The 18,710-nt window shown below is 37.8% G+C and overlaps 2 protein-coding genes across 5 annotated transcripts; both read left to right on the top strand.

The window, feature by feature from the left end:
- Nucleotides 1-681: 681 nt before the first annotated feature.
- LOC132268904 (receptor-like cytosolic serine/threonine-protein kinase RBK2) lies at nucleotides 682-4,392 on the top strand. Of its 4 annotated transcripts, XM_059769817.1 has the most exons (10): nucleotides 689-981; nucleotides 1,052-1,087; nucleotides 1,354-1,461; nucleotides 1,590-1,961; nucleotides 2,074-2,325; nucleotides 2,421-2,575; nucleotides 2,881-2,960; nucleotides 3,055-3,190; nucleotides 3,308-3,457; nucleotides 3,709-4,392. In XM_059769817.1, exons 4-10 carry the CDS (start codon nucleotides 1,607-1,609, stop codon nucleotides 3,877-3,879), a joined length of 1,299 nt encoding a protein of 432 aa, XP_059625800.1. In that variant the 5' UTR covers nucleotides 689-981; nucleotides 1,052-1,087; nucleotides 1,354-1,461; nucleotides 1,590-1,606; the 3' UTR covers nucleotides 3,880-4,392. The 4 variants fall into 4 exon arrangements, 3 of the variants coding, with proteins under 3 accessions (XP_059625800.1, XP_059625799.1, XP_059625798.1); XR_009469393.1 differs by lacking the exon at nucleotides 1,052-1,087 and having other exon boundaries at nucleotides 682-981; nucleotides 3,055-3,186; nucleotides 3,709-3,844; XM_059769816.1 differs by lacking the exon at nucleotides 1,052-1,087 and having other exon boundaries at nucleotides 1,364-1,461.
- A 1,971-nt stretch (nucleotides 4,393-6,363) lies between these two features.
- On the top strand, nucleotides 6,364-14,727 carry LOC132268903 (autophagy-related protein 18g). The gene is made up of 9 exons (XM_059769814.1): nucleotides 6,364-6,611; nucleotides 8,947-9,402; nucleotides 9,841-10,272; nucleotides 11,119-11,364; nucleotides 11,491-12,279; nucleotides 12,359-12,516; nucleotides 13,399-13,532; nucleotides 13,770-14,285; nucleotides 14,431-14,727. The coding sequence occupies exons 1-9, from the start codon at nucleotides 6,447-6,449 to the stop codon at nucleotides 14,433-14,435; spliced, it is 2,901 nt and encodes a 966-aa protein (XP_059625797.1). The 5' UTR covers nucleotides 6,364-6,446; the 3' UTR covers nucleotides 14,436-14,727.
- The last annotated feature ends 3,983 nt before the right edge of the window (nucleotides 14,728-18,710 follow it).

The following is an 18,710-nucleotide window of genomic DNA, read 5'->3' as shown; positions in this document are numbered from 1 at the left end:
ATATCATTCTCTACATCCATTTTGTTCTGTTTGTTTGATTAGGTCTCACCTCCCTTCCACTTTTAGCAGCCTTAACGGTATATTTTTATTTATTTATTTATTTTTCTAATTGAATCCAATATCTTATCAATTTAAGTTTTTTTTTTTTTTTCACTTTTTTGTTTCTTTGTTTGTTATTAGTATTATTTTCTCAAAATAGTTTGAGATTTGTCTTCTTGCCAATCATGAGATGGGATCTTAAGGTTTTTTTTGGGTGACTGGGGTATTCAGTTTTTGTTCGGATTAATTTTTACGATATCGTATAAAGTATTCTTTTTATATTAGTTGAATAAAGTTTAACTTTTCATCATCAAATGTAAATTTAAGTACGAATTTCATGAGACACTAATCTCAAGTGAGTTACCACTTGAATAACATTTCAGATTCAATAGTAATCTTAAGTTATTATTTAAATAAAAAAAAAAGCCATTTAAAACATGGCTTAATTGGCAATAGTTTATGTTTAGAGAAAATTCAATAAATGATGGACACAGTTTAAACAGGTGGTCCAATTGAGTGTCAAATTGTGCGTGCTCTATAACACACACGTACCCTCTCAATATAGAAAGAGAGCCGTATCAAACTCACAAAACTATGTTCGCATCAAAATCACCATAATTTTTTTTTATATTATATATATTTTTGTCTCCATAAATTATAAATGAAAAAAAAAAAACCCATTTAATACTTTAAAGAAAAACCCAATTATTTTAGTTCTCTTTCATTTTGTAGAAACTGAAAGATTACATATTTAGAGGGAAGAAATAACAGATTTTTTGAGCAGTCATCACCTGATAGAAGCGTAGAAAAAGGAGTGATTGTTGAAGCGCAGAGAAAGAGAAGCCGTGTTCTCTCTCTCTCTCTCTCTCTCTCTACTTCCTCTGCTTTTGAGTTGTGTGTGTTTATGGAACATCTCCGACAAGCTTATGCTTCTCTTTCATGGTATGTCCAACTCCAACACCTTATTGTTCTTGTTCTGTCTCTTATGTGAAACCTCTCTTTTCCTTTTCAGCACTATTTAGCTTTTCCTTCATCAGCTAAATCATGGGTATGCGTTTTTTTTGTCTTTACGCGACTACATCCTCTGTACTACATATGTTTTCTTTTTTTTTGGGTTCGACCGCCAACTGTTCCTTCCCATGTCCTATCAGATTTCTAGTAATGTTATTTTGGTTTTTCTAATTCAATTTCCAGACAAATTTCTGGGTTTTCTTACATTTGTGATTCACAATTTGTAAGCTCTTCCCTGCAATTTATATCTATTCATATGATACTTTGGTTTCACATTTTCTCTAATTTTAAATTAATTTCCAGTTTTTCGCAGCTTGCGTTTCTTCTTTCTCAATTTTCTGGGGACCAATATTTGCTGAGAAAACAGTAAGAGATTAAACTCTCTGTTCTGTGTCTCTGTTTCTGCCTAAGGTAAATCTCAATCTTCAATTTTTGTATGTATGTGCGTGTCTGTGTGTGTATATATATATATATATATAATTTTTCTTTATTATAATGTTTAGAATGATTGTGCTGAAAGTTTTTTTGTTCGTTGGTAGATTTGTGTATCTAGAAAATGGAGAAGGAGAAGGAGAAGGAGAAGGGAGATGTGTACTCTCCTAATGGAGTTCTTGAGGACTACTTAATAAGCTTAGAATCTGAAAGAGTCTCGGAGAAAGAGAGCACTTCAGAATTTGAAGCTCATGAAAACTCAAAGCCCACTTCTAAATGGCGCAGTTTTGTCCAATTATTGAGAAGTAGGTCAAAAAGAGGCTTACCCACTTTGCATCCTCTCAAGCTCTCAAGAAGATTTAGCAGTATGAGAGAGGACATCAGCCTGGTTGTAGATACTGATTTAAACTATTTCAAACCTCGGTGGAAGAACTTCGCGCTTTCTGAACTCCAAACTGCAACCAATGGTTTCTGCCACGGTACATTTTTTTAAGCTGAATTCAATTTTACATTTTTTAATTGGCATGAAATTTTAATAATGTAAAATGGCCCATTACATGGATAATGAGTTTCCACTCTCTTGTGCTATAGAAAATCTGATTGGAAAGGGAGGTTATGCTGAAGTTTACAAGGGTTTATTACGAGACGGGCAGCTTGTTGCAATCAAACGGCTGACACGGGGACCATCTGAAGAGAGAACAGGGGACTTCTTATCGGAGCTCGGGATTATGGCCCATCTCAACCATCCCAATACCGCTAAATTGATTGGCTATGGGGTTGATGGAGGATTGCACCTTGTTCTTCGGTTGTCTCCACATGGAAGCTTAGCTTCACTTCTTCACGGTTTGTTGATTTTTTTTATTTATTTATTTTAATGACTTATACTTTATAAGTTGCAATTGAATATTTTTTTTTGACTTCTATTTATTACATTGTAGGTTCAAAAGAGAAACTGGAATGGAGTATTAGGTATAAGGTTGCACTTGGAACAGCCGAAGGTCTGCTTTATCTACACCAGGGTTGTCAAAGGAGAATCATCCACAGAGATATAAAGGCTGCAAACATATTGCTCACAGAGGACTTTGAGCCTCAGGTACCCTCCAAACCAACGACTTTTTTTATTTTATTTATTTATTTATGTTTTCCCTCCTTCAAATGCTGCATATGATATAATGATTTAAAGGCCTTGATCGATGATCATACAATAAATTGATGTTTAGACATTTATAAACAGTTGATGTCACTTGTATCAACAATCAACCGATTTTCGGATAACTGAACTCTATTGTGCTTTACCTCTTTTTAAAATGGCCAAAACCAACCTAAAGTAAAATATATACTATGTTTTAAGGTGTTTTGGGAGCTTTGGACCTCAAAAAGTAACTATTTTCAATCCAGATTTGTGATTTCGGGATTTCAAAATGGCTGCCAGAGCAATGGACTCACCACTCTGTCTCAAAATTTGAAGGCACATTCGGGTATGAAGACTTTACACCACTGATCGTTTCTGTTACACTTAAATTGGTTTTAAATCGATCTTAAAATTTTATCTTCCATCTCTTCCCATTGCAGCTATCTTGCTCCGGAGTACTTAATGCACGGTATAGTAGATGAAAAAACTGATGTTTTTGCCTTCGGCGTGCTGCTCTTGGAACTCATCAGTGGTCGTCGAGCTCTGGATTACTCGAAGCAAAGCCTTGTCATGTGGGTATGCCTCTACCCTTCATATCCACCCCCGCCCCAACCCCAAAATTTTCTCCTGTCAATGCTGTGCGCAATATATCTGGATGAATTGTCACTGAGGATTTCATTTTACTTTTCGCAGGCAAAACCGTTGCTCAAGAAGAACAATGTCAGAGAGCTTGTTGATCTTTCTCTTGCTGAGAACTACAACACAATACAGATGAACCTTGTGGTCTTCACTGCTTCTTTATGCATACAACAGTCTTCAATTCTACGGCCTCAAATGATTCAGGCATGCACTAATCTTTAAAGAAAACACACACACACAAATATTAATTTAGTTTAAATAAAGCTAAAAAGAAATTTCAATTAGATGCTAAACATGAAAAATAAGACATAGTCTAAGAAGGAAGTTCAGAATTAAATTAAATTTATTTTGCTTACACGTGCTTGTCGTCTAACTTGAAATGAATTTACAAACAAATATCTGAACTTCATAATTTCGCCATTTTAATGTATGGAATTTGATCTGCTTGATTGCAGGTGGTTCAAATTCTAAAAGGCGAACAGGGAAGTTTCGAGTTGGTGAGGAGATGTCGAAAGCCATCCTCTTGGAAGAGGTACTACGAAGAGATTTTTAACACAGAAGAGTATAAAACAACCAGACACTCAAATGGTTGGAATCCACAGAAACAGATGGCTTTCGAAGTCTGAACTGCTGGTTTGATATAAAGCATCAAGCAGCACAGAAAGCATACGGTTGAAATGTTTGAAATCAAATTTCCTGGTAAATTATAAGATGGAGACTACCTACCTCCGTATGTTCTCATGCAAAGGACGGTGTGAACTCCATACCTTGAGAGAGTGGATTACGAAAATCAAAAGGAAGAAGAAACAGAAGAAGGGAAATGAAAAAAAGTTGGAAAGAACGTTGTACATGCATGTTGCGTTTGAAAGTATGGAATGTTTTGGATTTGGAATTAGAGAATAATTATTATAATTTTGAATTAATATTCGGTGCTCCCAAACATAGTTTTCAACCATACTTCAGTCTCTTAAGAAAAAAAGGGGAAGGCAAACCCAACAAGAAGCAGAGTTGGGATTGTTTATGTTTGGGCACGCGAATCTTGAGGGCATTCAATCTGTTACAGATTGACGTTAACAAGTTTTGGTCTTTTGGTCTTTCTCCGATCTGATAGACAAAGTGCTCTGTTTTTAAATTTCACTTTTGACAGTGCTTTTTACATAGAAGTGCAATTTGGATCAATTTTAGATACAAAACATTCGTCTTTACGATAATAGTTATACTTGTAGAATGTTCGAATAATAATTGTCATGGGGGACTCTGCATTCTTAGAAAAATTCGCACACTCGAACATGTTCCTCTTAGTTTTACGAAAAAGGAGTGCATGAGTTAAACTTTTTTAAACATAAACGGTGAGGTTTGGTCAGATTAAGGTTGGATATATCTGAAGCCAACCTTCATCAATCTTTCCTTTACAGTACTCTTTTCCAAAAGTTAAGCAACCTTGATTACAACATACCCAACCAACGTCCATATTTGACAAAATTATTCATGAAATTTCACATAGTTCAATAAAAAAAAAAAATTGAGAATAGGGTCCCTATCATTAATAAGAAAATTTGTTATCAAAAAACTTGTTCAGAAATACTGTAATAAAAAGAACACCCTTTGTAGCCGAACGATTTGAGTTATTTCCGTTATTCTTGAACTCCCTTTGTGTTACTGGGATTGAGGGGCCTAGCGGAAGGGACCAAGGACCAGGCTAGACCACTTGGCCCCAATAACATTTTTCTTCCATTAAATGATATATCAAGCAAATCATTTATTTTGATCGGATTTATCATCAATTTTTTTTTTTTTTTTTTTTCTCTTGTCCGATTGGATCTAATTCAACAAGTTTCCTTTTGATATAGAAAAAGGAAACAAACATACTAACATTTTATTCATTTATAGAATTTAATGGTATTGTGGAAATGAGACTTTAGTTTTTTTTATTAATTTAAAGTAATGGAATTATTCTATTTCATGTGGCAAAGGAATGTTATCCACGTTTTAAGTCAGGCTAAGTGTTTTGTTTTTTTATTATTTAAAAAAAAAAATCATTTTAAAATAATAAAATGATAAAATTATGCCATCTCACATGTCGAAGAAACGTTATCAATCTCTTAATTCAGCAATGTATCAAATTGTGCTGGAAAAAAAAATCCGGTACTCCTCAAACTTTTTCATGACATGATCATCCTTGTATAAAGTGGATCATACAAATTATTTCACCCTGCCTCAATCATAGAAATATTTTTATTGATAAAGCCCATCCAGCATGACAAATTTATAAAAATGATTGGATCTAAGAAGTGCTTGGTCACAATTCTTTGACAAGACTCATTAGAAACATTAACAAATAGACTAGTACCACCATTTCAACATTATTATTATTATTATTATTATTATTCTGCTGTATTTTAAGGTTACACCACATTCCTACATCCAAATTCCATGGTTATGAAATATGAATTAGGATTGAAATAAAAGGGTGTTTGCCCCATTACGAAAGGTTGTCAATTTAAAATCCACAACTAAAATTGAACCACGATTGCGACAGCCCGATAATCATGTCATTGTTTGTATAAAAGCCCACACTTCGGCCCAGGGGACTGTGTGGCACTGTGTTCCACTTTGTCGGTAGTGGGCCCGCAACAAATGAAGCACTCAATTGTCTGGTACTCACAAATTCACAAAAATTAATTTTTTTATTAATAATAATTATGAAATTACCAAACACAAAATAAATAAGCCTATCCGTATGATCGTATCATTTCAGCGTACACTGAATTCAACTTATAGCTTCCGCAACAAATTTTCTCTTCTAAACGTTTCGGCGGTTTACGAAAATCAAGATTAATTTTTACTTACTGCGCAAACAACTGGCGGAGTCTAAAGAAGGTGTGGAGACCTCTAGAGAGAGAAACAGACACTTATATAGAGAGAGAGAAGCTTCAAGTCAAACCTAAGAAACTGGAACAGGTACTACGAAAACGAGAAGAAAATCCTGCTGGTTCCTCGCGTGTGTCGCACCGCGATCGGAGTATCGGATGATCTTAGGTGATCGGGGATGGTCGTCAGCTACGGCGGCGGAGGCGGTGGAGGTGGTGGCGGTGGACGGCGGCGAAGTGGAAACTTCTGCTGAGTCTGTGGCGGACGCGGCGGCGGCGGCGGCGGCGGTAGTGGTGGTGGTAGGGAGGGGTTCAAGAGAAGGATGAAGAAGGGGAAGGGAAAGAACAGTAGATTGTTGCCCAATTCTTTGCGGATTATATCGTCTTGTCTCAAGACCGTATCGACTAATGCTAGTACCGTCGTCCGCTCCGCCGGTGCTACCGTCGCCGCCTCTATTTCCCGTTCCGGAGATGGTCCCAGAGATCAGGTATTCTTCAATTTTGCTTTATTTTTTGTTGAATTTTTTTATGTTGTTTGCTGAAATGACATGCTTAGTTTTTTTTTTTGGTAAGTAAGATTACATTTGTATTATCATATCCTATTTTGTTTTGGGTTCCAGATTTTATGTATACTATAAGAAAGATGAGCAATAAAACTGTCTTTTTGTAGAAAGATATAATCAAATGTTCAATTGTTTTTTTTTTTTTTACCTTTTTTTTTTTTTTTTTATAAGTAAATGTTCAATCGTGTTTTTCCTTCTATCTTTCTCTATAGGAATATTAATCAGGGGAATAAGATTATAGGGTCGTGCTTTATTCAATATACAAGAGAATAAGTTTGATATGTGATACATGTAATTAAAGAAAAATGAAAGAATATAGGTATATGTTAAGTATATGGATGGAAGAAGAAAGAGATAGTATGTGTTTAAGTGTAAGCATTTGTTGAATTGGAAGAATTGTCTTAAAAAGATATGATTATGTAATTGTGTCTTCTATAAAGTACTGTTTTATATATGAACATAAATATCCTTGTGAAATTTCCTATTAAATCATGTTGGAACGAATGACTGAATTTCTGTATCTCATGAACTCGTAACTTTGCTCGAGTCTTATTAGTAGCACTTGATTTGCTGACAATTCTGTGTAATTTAGCATACCCTCGCTTAGCTTATAACAGGAGTTAGGATTAATTCATGTTTTTTTTTTTTTTTTTTTAAACACATTTAGATACTGAACATGTACATCCAACTGAATTTGGCAATTATTTTTTATATATAGCTCAAGTAGGCCACGTGGTCTTCTCAAGAATATGCCAGAGTTCAAAGTAGACTGTTCCCAAGTTTCTGAGATTTGAACCTAACAATGTAATGTTTTAGAATCTTTGAGTCTTAATGAAGTTTCTCAATAGATTGCATGGCTAATAAAGGTCATTACGAAGTGCTGATGGACGGGATGACCTACCTTTGACATTATTCAACACAGTGACTGCTTTTGGATTTGAACTTTCCACTAGCGCACAATTGTTGCACGGTTTGCACCAATGGCACTCTGTTTTATATGTGACTAACATTGGTAAGTTCAAACAGTGTGTTGTGTTTATGACAAATTGCAAGCATTGTGATCTCAATATTCTTGTGAAAATTGGAGGATTGAATTGTAAAAGAGATAAATGACACTGTCAAGTAATAGGGTCTTTAAGCATATCCATACTGAATTACAAAAGAGATCAGGAACGTGAACTCAAATAAGCTCTGAAGAAAAAGTAACAGAAGAAGTAGTTACTGAAATAAATTCTTTAATAATAAAGAAAAGGGGAGAACAAATTAAATTGTGTGGCAATTTCAATTAGTCTTCCTTGGCTAAAATTCTTTGTCTTTCACTTTAAACTTTTTGTAAGATGGGAATATGCTAGAAATTTAACGCAGGTACCACTATGTGTCTTATTGTACCTTAGCTTTCTATGTGTATATGTGTTTCTTATTGTACTTTATTTATCGTATGTAAAATTGCTGCGAGAAATGCATTATATCTCAATTTAATATCTGTCAGTACATAATCATGATAACTATTGTTGACAATTACTCTTTATTACAGCTTGTAAAGACTCCTTCTTCCCTAGAAAAATCTAGGACAAGATCTAGGTAATTAGAAGCAATATATATATATATATATATATATTCAAGAGTTATGTTGACTTTCATGACACCATACAGTTTATAATAACAGAAATTAATCAAACATGTTATACGGGTACTTGAATGTACCATGTAAAGCTGATCCATTATGCTTCATATGGTGTATTTGGAAGGAATGTGAGAGGAGTATCAACATATATCTGCTTTTTATTAGTATTGTACAAGTTTCCCATATTAGAGTTTTTAGAAAAGGATTTACCATACCAGTGCTTGCCTTTTTTTAGTATGTTGTTATTTCTACGACTATGAGTGATCAACAGATTATTACATTCCCATTAGTTTAGGATTGAAAATGTTGGAAAATGTGTACCTCCACTTGTAAACTAGTTCTTAGTGGAGTTGCCTTTTTGAACTCATCTTTTTGGTGACTTGACTTTGAATTTATTGATCGAGTTTTTTAAATTGATAGACCAACATATTAATCATGCTGATTTGATGACTATTTGAACGAGTTTAAATGACCCAAGGAAATCTTGAAATATACTTTGATTTCATTAGACCATTTTTGTCTCTATTTCAGCAGTTTGTTCCTGATTCTTTGATTGTTGCATATTCTGTCCTTTTTCCTTTGTTTTTTTTATGTTGCAGTAAATTAATCTAGATCTGAACTTCCATTGTTAAACAGGTAACTTGGGCTGGCTTTGACAAAATAGAGCTTGGTCCAACTGCCTTCAAACATGTTCTGTTACTTGGTTATCAGAATGGTTTTCAGGTCTTTGATGTTGAAGACAACTCTAATTTCACTGAATTGGTTTCGAAGCGTGAAGGTCCAGTTAGGTTCTTACAGATGTTGCCCCTTCCTGCCAAGTCTGACGGTGATGAAGGATGTAGATCATCACATCCTTTACTGTTGGTTGTTGCAGGGGATGAATCCAACAGCTTAACCCTGAGTCGAAATTGTAGCCATTTGGGCAGAGATGGTTCTGTGGAGTCTCAATCAGGGAAGACTGCCAACTCTCCTACGGTTGTTCAGTTTTACTCTCTTCGGTCTAACTGTTTTATGAAACCTCTGAGGTTCCGATCAGCTGTGTGTATGGTTAGATGTAGTCCTCGGATAATTGCTGTGGGTCTTGAAGCACAAGTAAGTTCTAACTTATCTGAGACCGTCACTTGATTTGAAAAACTGACATTGATATTCAATACGTTCTAACTATAATTACCATAAATAGAAACAGCATTACAACCATTTTGCACTTTGCATATTTTGAGCATACAGTTTTATCATTTATATGATAATTTCTGGACAGAGTTTTATAAAACTCTAACTATTTCACAGATTCCCTCCCCCCCTTAATTTTGCTAGTCGTTTGTGGTAGCTAGGAAAATCAAGCAGCCTGGACACAAAAAAAGGAGTGAAGGAGTACTTTCTAGCTCTGTTAGTGCAGTGCACCTGTCAGTAATTCATTTATAAAACCACTCCTGTTTATGAAATGAAGATTATGTACTGTCCAGTTGAGTAGCCTTGCTGGTGAGAAATGGAATTTGACAGCTAACTGATTTTTCTATTTTGTGGTGACAGATATATTGTGTTGATCCCCTTACTCACGAAAAGAAATTCAGTGTTCTCACCTATCCTGTTCCTCAGTTTGGAGAACAAGGAACATTTGGTGTTAATATTGGTTATGGCCCAATGGCTGTGGGTCCGAGGTGGTTAGCTTATGCTTCTGACAATTTGCTTGTTTCTAACACTGGCCGCTTAAGCCCAAAGAACCTTACTCCAGGTATCAGCCCTTCAACATCGCCAGGCAGTGGTAGTTTGATGGCCCGTTATGCAATGGAGTCCAGCAAACAGTTGGCTGCTGGGATTTTGAATCTAGGGGATATGGGATACAGAACTCTTTCCAGATACTGTCCAGAGCTTCTACCAGATGGTCCTAGTTCTCCAGTGCCATCAACTTCAGGCTGGAAAGTTGGTAGGCTTTCAGCATCAGAAACCGAGAATGCGGGAATGGTTAGTTGTGTATTTGTGGCACATACACACTTAATCATCAATTAATTAGCTAAGCATAAAATGTAAATCATATCCATTTAAGCATGTAAGCAAATAATTTGAAATTTTGCTTCGAAATAATGGACTCGATAGGTTGATTGGAAATTTTTATCCTGGAAATGAAATTGTAGAATCCCCTAACTTCGATGCTTTCCACATTAGAATATGTAATATGCTAATCTACATAAATAAAATAAAATAAAATAAATTGCAGAAAATGACCGTACCCAACTTTTGGACACGTTTCAAACTCATGTCTGAGTACCCTAAGATTTGGGATGTAGGGAGGATCACCACTTCGAGTCCATGCACCATAGGGCTGAATATATTGTCAAATCTCTTGTAGTATGGACACTTTAATGAAAAGCTAATGACATTTCAGTCATAGTGATGTGCTGCCATGACCAACAGCATAAACTATTTTCTGAATTTCTTTCCACAAACAAATGGAGTTACTGATTATTCCATTCAGTTGTTAGAGAATATCATTATAGGAGTGATTTAAGTCTTTGATATAATATTAATAGGAGTGATTCATGGTATTGATTTTAGGAGTCTTTCCATCAATATATTTTTCATATTTATCACATGTATGTATTCTTTCACCTATAACTAGAGGTGATCATTGTAACAAAATTAAGAGAGAATATAACGAATGGCATGTACCCCTCTGGGCTTTGTGTGCCATGGATGTAGGCCGAGTGGCCGAACCACGTTATATTTTTGTGTTGTTCGTGCTTAATTTCTGTCTTCCGTTTGATCTTTTTGGACAGTTGTATACCTTGCTTACACAATGGTTGATTGCAGGTGGTTGTCAAGGATTTTGTTTCCCAAGCTGTTATATCGCAATTTAGGGCTCATACCAGTCCAATATCTGCATTATGTTTTGATCCAAGTGGAACCCTTCTTGTAACTGCATCAATGCACGGAAATAACTTGAATGTCTTTCGGATCATGCCACGTTGCATACGTAGTGGATCAAGCAATCAAACTTATGACTGGAGCTCTTCTCATGTGCATCTTTACAAGTTGTATCGTGGAATAACAACAACTGTTAGTATACATTTAGTTCTCAGGCTTTTATCGTTTTTTACTCTATAATCTTGAATAAATTTTTATAATGGGTTTATTCGTACTTTTCCTTTTTTTTTTTTTTTTTTTTTTCTTTCTGTTTGACAGATCATCCAAGACATCTGCTTTAGTCAGTATAGTCAGTGGATTGCTATTATTTCATCCAAATGCACTTGCCATATTTTCGTTATATCTCCTTTCGGCGGTGACGCGGGCTTTCAAAGTCTTAGTGCTCACGGTGAAGAGCCCGCCTTATATCCAGTTCTCTCTCTACCATGGTGGTCTACTTCGTCTTTCATCATAAATCAGCAACTTTCTCCACCCCCTCCTCCTCTTACCCTTTCTGTTGTGAGCCGGATAAAAAATAGTAATTCTGGATTGCTTGACTCAGTTAGCAATGCTGCTGCTTCTGCAGCAGGAAAGGTTTCTGTGCCATCTGGTGCTGTTGCTGCTGTTTTTCACAATTCCAGAACTCAAAGTATCCATGTTCACTCAAGGTCAAATAATTCCTTGGAGTATCTGTTGGTTTATACGCCGTCGGGCCAAGTGATTCAATATGAGCTTCTGCCATCATTAGGGGTGGAACTAACTGATAGTGGTTTAAGAACCCAGTCAGGTTCATATGCCCATACACAAGATGACAAATTAAGGGTGAAAGTTGAATCTGTTCAATGGTGGGACGTATGCAGAAGATCTGATAGGCCAGAGAGAGAGGAATCTGCAGAGATAATTGATGATAACTATAAAACAAACTTTCAGGAGGTAAATGATGGTTTGGGGTGGAAAAAGTTGGTGAAAAGCGATTCTTTAAACGCTCATGAGAGTTCCCACTTATATCTATCCAATGCAGAGGTGCAAATTAACTCTGGAAGGTTATTAATATGGCAAAAATCCAAGGTATGCTTTCTATTGGAGTTGTGACATCCTTATATTTGTATTCTATGTCGGTTATGATTCGTTTTCATCATTGGTCTAGATTCGATTCTATACGATGAGTCCTCCAAGAGTCAAAGATAAAGCGGGTGGAGAGATTGAAGTTGAGAGGCTCCCTGTTTATGAAGTGGAAATAAAACGGAAGGATTTATTGCCTGTTTTTGATCATTTCCATAGCATCAAATCAGGCTGGACTGACAGGTGATTATTATATTATAGTTATATATATATTCTTGAAGGTTATCATAATTCTGTATTGTATATTTTTTTGATGTTGGTGTCCACATCTTTCTGAAATCTGCTTATGATCAATTTCCAGCTTGTGAAGTGTTTGGTTTAGCTGACGGTCATTGACATGTTAATGGTAGAATGCTCACTTCAATCGGATATTACTAAAATAACCTTCTAATTATTTATTTAGAACTTCAGTCTTTTAAAAACCTGGTTTGCGGGGGAGAAGTGGGTAAAGGGCTCTATCAAAAAATGGCCAAAATGGGCCGAGGGAAAATATTTTATTGTGATTGTATTGAATTCAGAAAATTCATGTAGTTTCAGACATATATTCTTGATCTTGACCGTTTCATGTAGTTCCTCAAGGGTGCATATAGTTCAGTATATGGAGGATAAAATTGAGTGAAGGAACTGGATTAGGAATTCCATTTCTACTACTGATCTTTCTAATGCAACCTTTAATGATAACTTATCTCAATACCCAAGAACTAAATTAGTTATAAAGACAAGAATTCTTAAACTGGAGGGAGTTAATGTCAACACGAATTAGGGAACAAAACTGTATTGTAAGTTTAACCCCTTTTCCCACCAATATAATTGCTGCCTGCTGCCAAAGTTAGTACCATTTCATTGTTGATTCTAATTTTATGATTTAGATGCATTCAGTGATAAAATGTTCCATCTCCTAATTTGTCCTTGTAGACTTGAGGACGGGCTTCTGTAAATTCCATTTAGTTGATAAAGTAGAAATGTCTGGCATTGTTGAAATTGTCTTCCATATTTCCAAGTGTCGTGTCCTTTTGTTGTGATTGGTCTCACTATGAAACCGGTGCTGCTTGGTGTTTCATGCAGAGAGCTTTCTGGGGGAAGATATCACAATGCTTCATCTTTGGAGCCCTACCAAACCAGAGACAAAGCCACTGAAGAAACGGTTATCTGTCACTCAAAGCCAGCATCACTTAGCTCCACTGAAAGCTCAGATGGTGGTAAGACATAATTTGTACCATTTACACAAGAATGTGGACACTTGGTCGCTTATTGGCATTATATATGTTATGATATCATGGCAGCTAATCAATAGCAGGAATCCATTTTTTGAATATCTTTAAGAGGAAACATTGGTAGATATCTCTTATACATTAGCATGATGTGCATTTTTGTGTCTCGCTCTTGCTTGAGCCCTTATATTATGGAACTCATTTTATTCTAAAAATTTTCCTCAGGTTCGTCAAGAAGAATTGAGAATTTGCTTGATTTGGATCGAATTAATATAGAGAAGCCTATTACATCAACTAGTCATAGCCTGAATGAGTTATATCAAGAAAGACCTGCTGAACATTCAAATAACACTGATTCTCAAGTTGATGACTCTGTTACAAATGGAGTATCTTCAGTAGAGAGCAAGTTGCCTTCTGATGGAAGAGCTGTTGCTGAAGGAGCTCGGACCTCAAACACTGGTGGAGTAAGGGAGGATCCCATGTTAACTGCTGACCATTTTGATTCGGCTTTGAACATCACTGCAGAGCAGACTACATCTTCAAGAAAAAATCTGGTGGATTTTGGACAGTTTTTTCAGGAGGGTTACTGTAAGGCATTGGAGCTTGATAAATGCTGCGGGTTAACTGAAGTTGTAACTGATGATGTGGACAGCAGCGGTAGCCACTTTGAGAAGGGAAGAGCTGAGAATGACGAAGAGAGTGATGGATTGCTGGGTTGCATGTTTCCCTTCTCAGAGGAAGGTTAGATACTGTGGTGTTGTGAATGCAGCCATTTGGTACCTATGAAGGCGAAATGGTTGCTAATTATGTTCATGTAGAGGGTTTCGGTTTTCCTGTTAATTGATGTGATTTAATTCTGTACTTGCACTTTTTTTTTGGGCTACAGGTTGATTTATAGCTTCCAAAATGAGAATTGCTGGATACGGGTCTAATTGAAGCTTGGATTGCAATTGGACGACAAAACAACCCAGCATATGTGAACATCTCTCTCTCATGTACATTTTGTGTAGATGGAAATTTATGGATTGATGCAAGGTCCTTTGTTTTACCTGTCTTGATCTTTCTATCAAGTCAGCGTGTAAATATGATATGATTTTGGTGTGAGCAAAAAATCTCTCCAAACAATGTTTATATTGAAGAAAAAAAGAAATGAAAAAGGAAATGAATGAAAAGGTTATGTTTATACTGTGTATTTATTTATTTTTCTCCCCAAAATTGTTACTCGTGGATGATTTTTTGTTTTTTTTTTCCTCCCTGAGTTTGGCCTGTGAAAGTTACTGAAGAACTTGGAGAGGCGAGGACAAGGCTAGAGTTCAAAATATAGTTAATCAGAAGTGCTTTTATGGCATCCTTTTGACCATGCCACCTTCTATATTTAGCTCATTATTATCATCTCCTTGTAAGATGGTCTATTGTTATGGGGTTGGGATCTTGACAAGCCCCCTGACAGTCATGGGATGCTGTCAGCGTGCACTGGGGGGTGTTTAGTGGCATTTTCGTAAATATGGTGAAAAAGTGAAGCATGGAGTTTTGGCTCGGGATCTTTATGGGAGGTACCTTGAGTCCATAGAAGATGGTTGGCGCAGACGGCACTCGATTTAGATGTCGTGCACTTTGAGACATTTATACGTGGGTGCAGATTAGTGGGCTTGGCACGGGTTAAGTTCACAAGGTTGGCTCAGATGTTACTTAAAGCATGGATCACACTAGTCATGGACGTGTGACATAGTCAAGTCAGGGACATGGGCACAAGGCAGTGGGCGTAGGCAAGGCTCAGCGTGCAAGGTTGGCTCAGGAGACTCAGACATGGCTTATGGTTACAGAAGATAGCTAAGTTGGCTCAGGTAGTTGGGGGAAGTTACACTTCCCACTAAGTGAGCTTAGTTGGTAGAGGGGAAGTTACTAACACTTCCCACTAAGTGGGCTCAGTTGGTTAGAGGAAGTTACTGACACTTCCCACTCGTGTGCATATATTATGGGGAGTGGGGGTGTGCTGAGTAACTTCCCATGCATGTGGCACAGATCTGAGGGGACAACACACAGGTGGTTAAAGTCGGTTTTCTTCCACTGTGCTAATATATAGAAGGTGGCAGATAATGTGTAACTTCATGTGAACAAGTGGCATGAGCAGAGCGTGCCAACAAACTAGTAGTTGGGCTTGTCAACTACATATGTAGTGTTGGCACACTTAATGGGTGCCAGCATGACTCTAGGTGGGTGGGGATGTCATCCACCACTTTAGTGGGTAGTGTGGGTGTATGGGGGTGTTATCCACTACTTTAGTGGGCGGTTTTGAGAGTCGCCTATATATTGCTAATGTGGGTTCTGTAGAGAGGGCAAATTGAGAGTGAGACACAGAGTTGTGTTATGAGAGACTCTTGTATGTTTCTGCAGGTCGAGGCCTTTCCTTGTACTGTTTTGTGAATAATAGTAAAAGGTTGGAAGCCTTGTGCTTCTGTAAGTTCGTGGGTGTTGTCTTTACATTCTTGCAACTATACTTGTGTGTGAGAGTGTTTTACTTGCTGTGTGTTCTAGGCAGCAAGTGTGAGTTGGCTGAGCTAAGTTAGAAATTCAGAGAAAAGTTGTTCATATTTATGGCTTAGTGCCATCACGGTGCCACTAGATTCGTGTTCAGAATTTACCCCTGTGACAATTGGTATCAGAGTCCAGAGGTGGTTTCATCATAGCCGGTGGTAATGCTACAGAAGCTCTCAAAGATCATGTGACTTGTTTGGAGGCCTTGGTGGGTGCTCCACAATCTGACAATGTTGCTGCCTTGACAGAGCAGATGGAATTGTTTGCAGTTAAGTTGCAGATAATACAATCAATGCTTGAAGAGTTTGTGGGGGAGACAAACTCTAAGATGCAGATTATAACGGATGATGTGATGTCCATGACAGACCTCTTCAAAGAACATGTGAAGGATTTGGAGGGTGAGGTGGCTCTGTTGAAGAGGGCCATGCACAATCAGACTGTTGTGGGAGAGAAGCCATCATCTTCCAAAATCAAAATTCCAGAACCAAAGTCATTCGGGGGCAAAAGGAGTGCCAAAGATCTGGAGAATTTCTTGTGGGATATGGAGCAATATTTTCGAGCAGCCTACATTCCAGATAATGACAAGGTAACTATTACCAGTATGTATTTGTCTGGTGATGCTAAATTGTGGTGGCGAACTCGGGTGGAGGACGAGTTATTGCCAAAAATTACTGTATTTGCAGAGCTGAGGAAAGAACTGAAGAAGCAGTTTCTTCCAGCAAATTCTGGCTGGGTGGCTCGGGAGTCATTGAGGAGACTCAAGCATACGGGTACAATGCGTGAATATGTGAAAGAGTTCACATCTTTGATGCTGGATATCAAAGATATGTCCGAGGGGGACAAATTGTTTAATTTCATGGCAGGCTTGCAATCATGGGCACAAATCGAGTTAAGGAGGAGCGGAGTGATCAACCTCTCTTCTGCTATAGTTGCAGCAGACAGCCTAGTGGACTTGCAGATTAAAAAGTCTGACTCTACTTTCGCCAGCAAATTGAAGAAGAAGGGCAAGTTCAGTGACAAGCCCAAGAGGTATGGTGTTGCTAAGGAAGAGAAAAATAAAGGTAAGTCAGAGGCGACGTTCATCCAGCAGAGGCCAAAGCTGGACAGTGGTTGCTTCATTTGCAAAGGTCCACACAGGGCGAGGGACTGTCCTAAGAAGGAGAAGGTGAATGGTATGGTTGCTGAAGAAGCCAATGGAAGAGATTCAGACTCGGATGAGGGTAATGTTCGGGTCAATCCTCTTGTCATGCAGTCATGATAGGTGCAGGTGGGCGCGTAGCTTCGGGGGAAGGCTATGCAAAAATGCTCACTGAGTTTATTGCCAAGGTTGGTAATATTGAATTCCCTCTTTATTTGTTTTTCTGATTTGGGTTGCTGGTTGTGAGGACAGAATCCAAAGGTGTTCAGAATTCATGTCATGAATTGAAGAGGAGGTTGGGGTTTGTGTCATTATTAAGTGCAGCAGTGGAGTTTGTTGTAGTGTTAATATTCAGTATTCAGGTTGGTCGAGGCCAACATGCTAGGTTGCAGGCAGAGACTTGTGACACTTTGTGATTACTTCAACGAAGACGTTGAAATTCTTAAGTGGAGGAGGTTTGTTACGGGGTTGGGATCTTGACAAGCCCCCTAACAGCCATGGGATGCTGTCAGTGTGCACTGGGGGTGCTCAGTGGCATTTTCGTAAATATGGTGAAAAGGTAAAGCTTGGAGTTTTGGCTCGGGATCTTTGTGGGAGGTACCTTGAGTCCATAAAAGATGGTTGGCATAGACGGCACTCGATTTGGATGTCGTGCACTTTGAGACATTTAAGTTCACAAGGTTGGTTCAAATGTTGCTTAAAGCATGGACCACACAAGTCATGGATGTGTGGCATAGTCAAGTTAGGGACATAGGCACAATGCAGTGGGCGTAGGCAAAGCTCAGTGTGCAAGGTTGGCTCAGGAGACTCAGACATGGCTTATGGTTACAGAAGATGGGCAAGTGGGCTTAGTTGGTTGGGGGAAGTTACACTTCCCACTAAGTGGGCTTAGTTGGTTGGGGGGAAGTTACTAACACTTCCCACTAAGTGGGCTCAGTTGGTTGGGGAAAGTTACTAACACTTCCCACTCGTGTGCATATATTATGGGGAGTGAGAGTGTGCTGAGTAACTTCCCATGCATGTGGCACAGATCTGAGGGGACAACACACAGGTGGTTAGAGTCGGTTTTCTTCCACTATGCTGATATATAGAAGGTGGCAGATAATGTATAACTTCCTGTGGACAAGTGGCATAAGCAGAGCGTGTCAACAAGCTAATAGTTGGGTTTGTCAACTACATATGTAGTGTTGGCACACTTAGTGGGTGCCAGCATGACCCTAGGTGGATGGGGGTGTCATCCACCACTTTAGTGAGTAGTTGTGGGTGGATGAGGGTGTCATCCACCACTTTAGTGGGCAATTGTGGGCGGTTTTGAGAATTTGTCTATATATTGCTAATGTGGGTTCTGTAGAGAGGGCAGATTGAAAGTGAGACACAGAATTGTGTTGTGAGAGACTTTTGTATGCTTCTGCAGGTTGAGACCTTTCCTTGTACAGTTTTTTAAATAATAATAAAAGGTTGGAAGCCTTGTGCTTCTGTAAATTCGTGGGTGT

The sequence above is a fragment of the Cornus florida genome, unplaced genomic scaffold, assembly GCF_030987335.1.
Source record: "Cornus florida cultivar Cherokee Brave unplaced genomic scaffold, ASM3098733v1 CherokeeBrave_3.0.0_Hap2_Chr08, whole genome shotgun sequence".
Classification (NCBI taxonomy): Eukaryota; Viridiplantae; Streptophyta; class Magnoliopsida; order Cornales; family Cornaceae; genus Cornus; species Cornus florida.
Note: the sequence above shows the minus strand (reverse complement) of the source record. Positions and strands in the feature narration are given on the sequence as shown.

Bases quoted from the DNA above. Each gene is read 5' to 3' on its own strand.
- LOC132268904 (XM_059769816.1), top strand. From the start codon at position 1,607: ATGGAGAAGGAGAAGGAGAAGGAGAAGGGAGATGTGTACTCTCCTAAT. The intron at 1,962-2,073 runs GTACATTTTTTT...CTTGTGCTATAG, and splicing joins AACCAATGGTTTCTGCCACG to AAAATCTGATTGGAAAGGGA. The intron at 2,326-2,420 runs GTTTGTTGATTT...ATTACATTGTAG, and splicing joins CTTAGCTTCACTTCTTCACG to GTTCAAAAGAGAAACTGGAA.
- LOC132268903 (XM_059769814.1), top strand. From the start codon at position 6,447: ATGAAGAAGGGGAAGGGAAAGAACAGTAGATTGTTGCCCAATTCTTTG. The intron at 6,612-8,946 runs GTATTCTTCAAT...ATTGTTAAACAG, and splicing joins GAGATGGTCCCAGAGATCAG to GTAACTTGGGCTGGCTTTGA. The intron at 9,403-9,840 runs GTAAGTTCTAAC...TTGTGGTGACAG, and splicing joins CTGTGGGTCTTGAAGCACAA to ATATATTGTGTTGATCCCCT.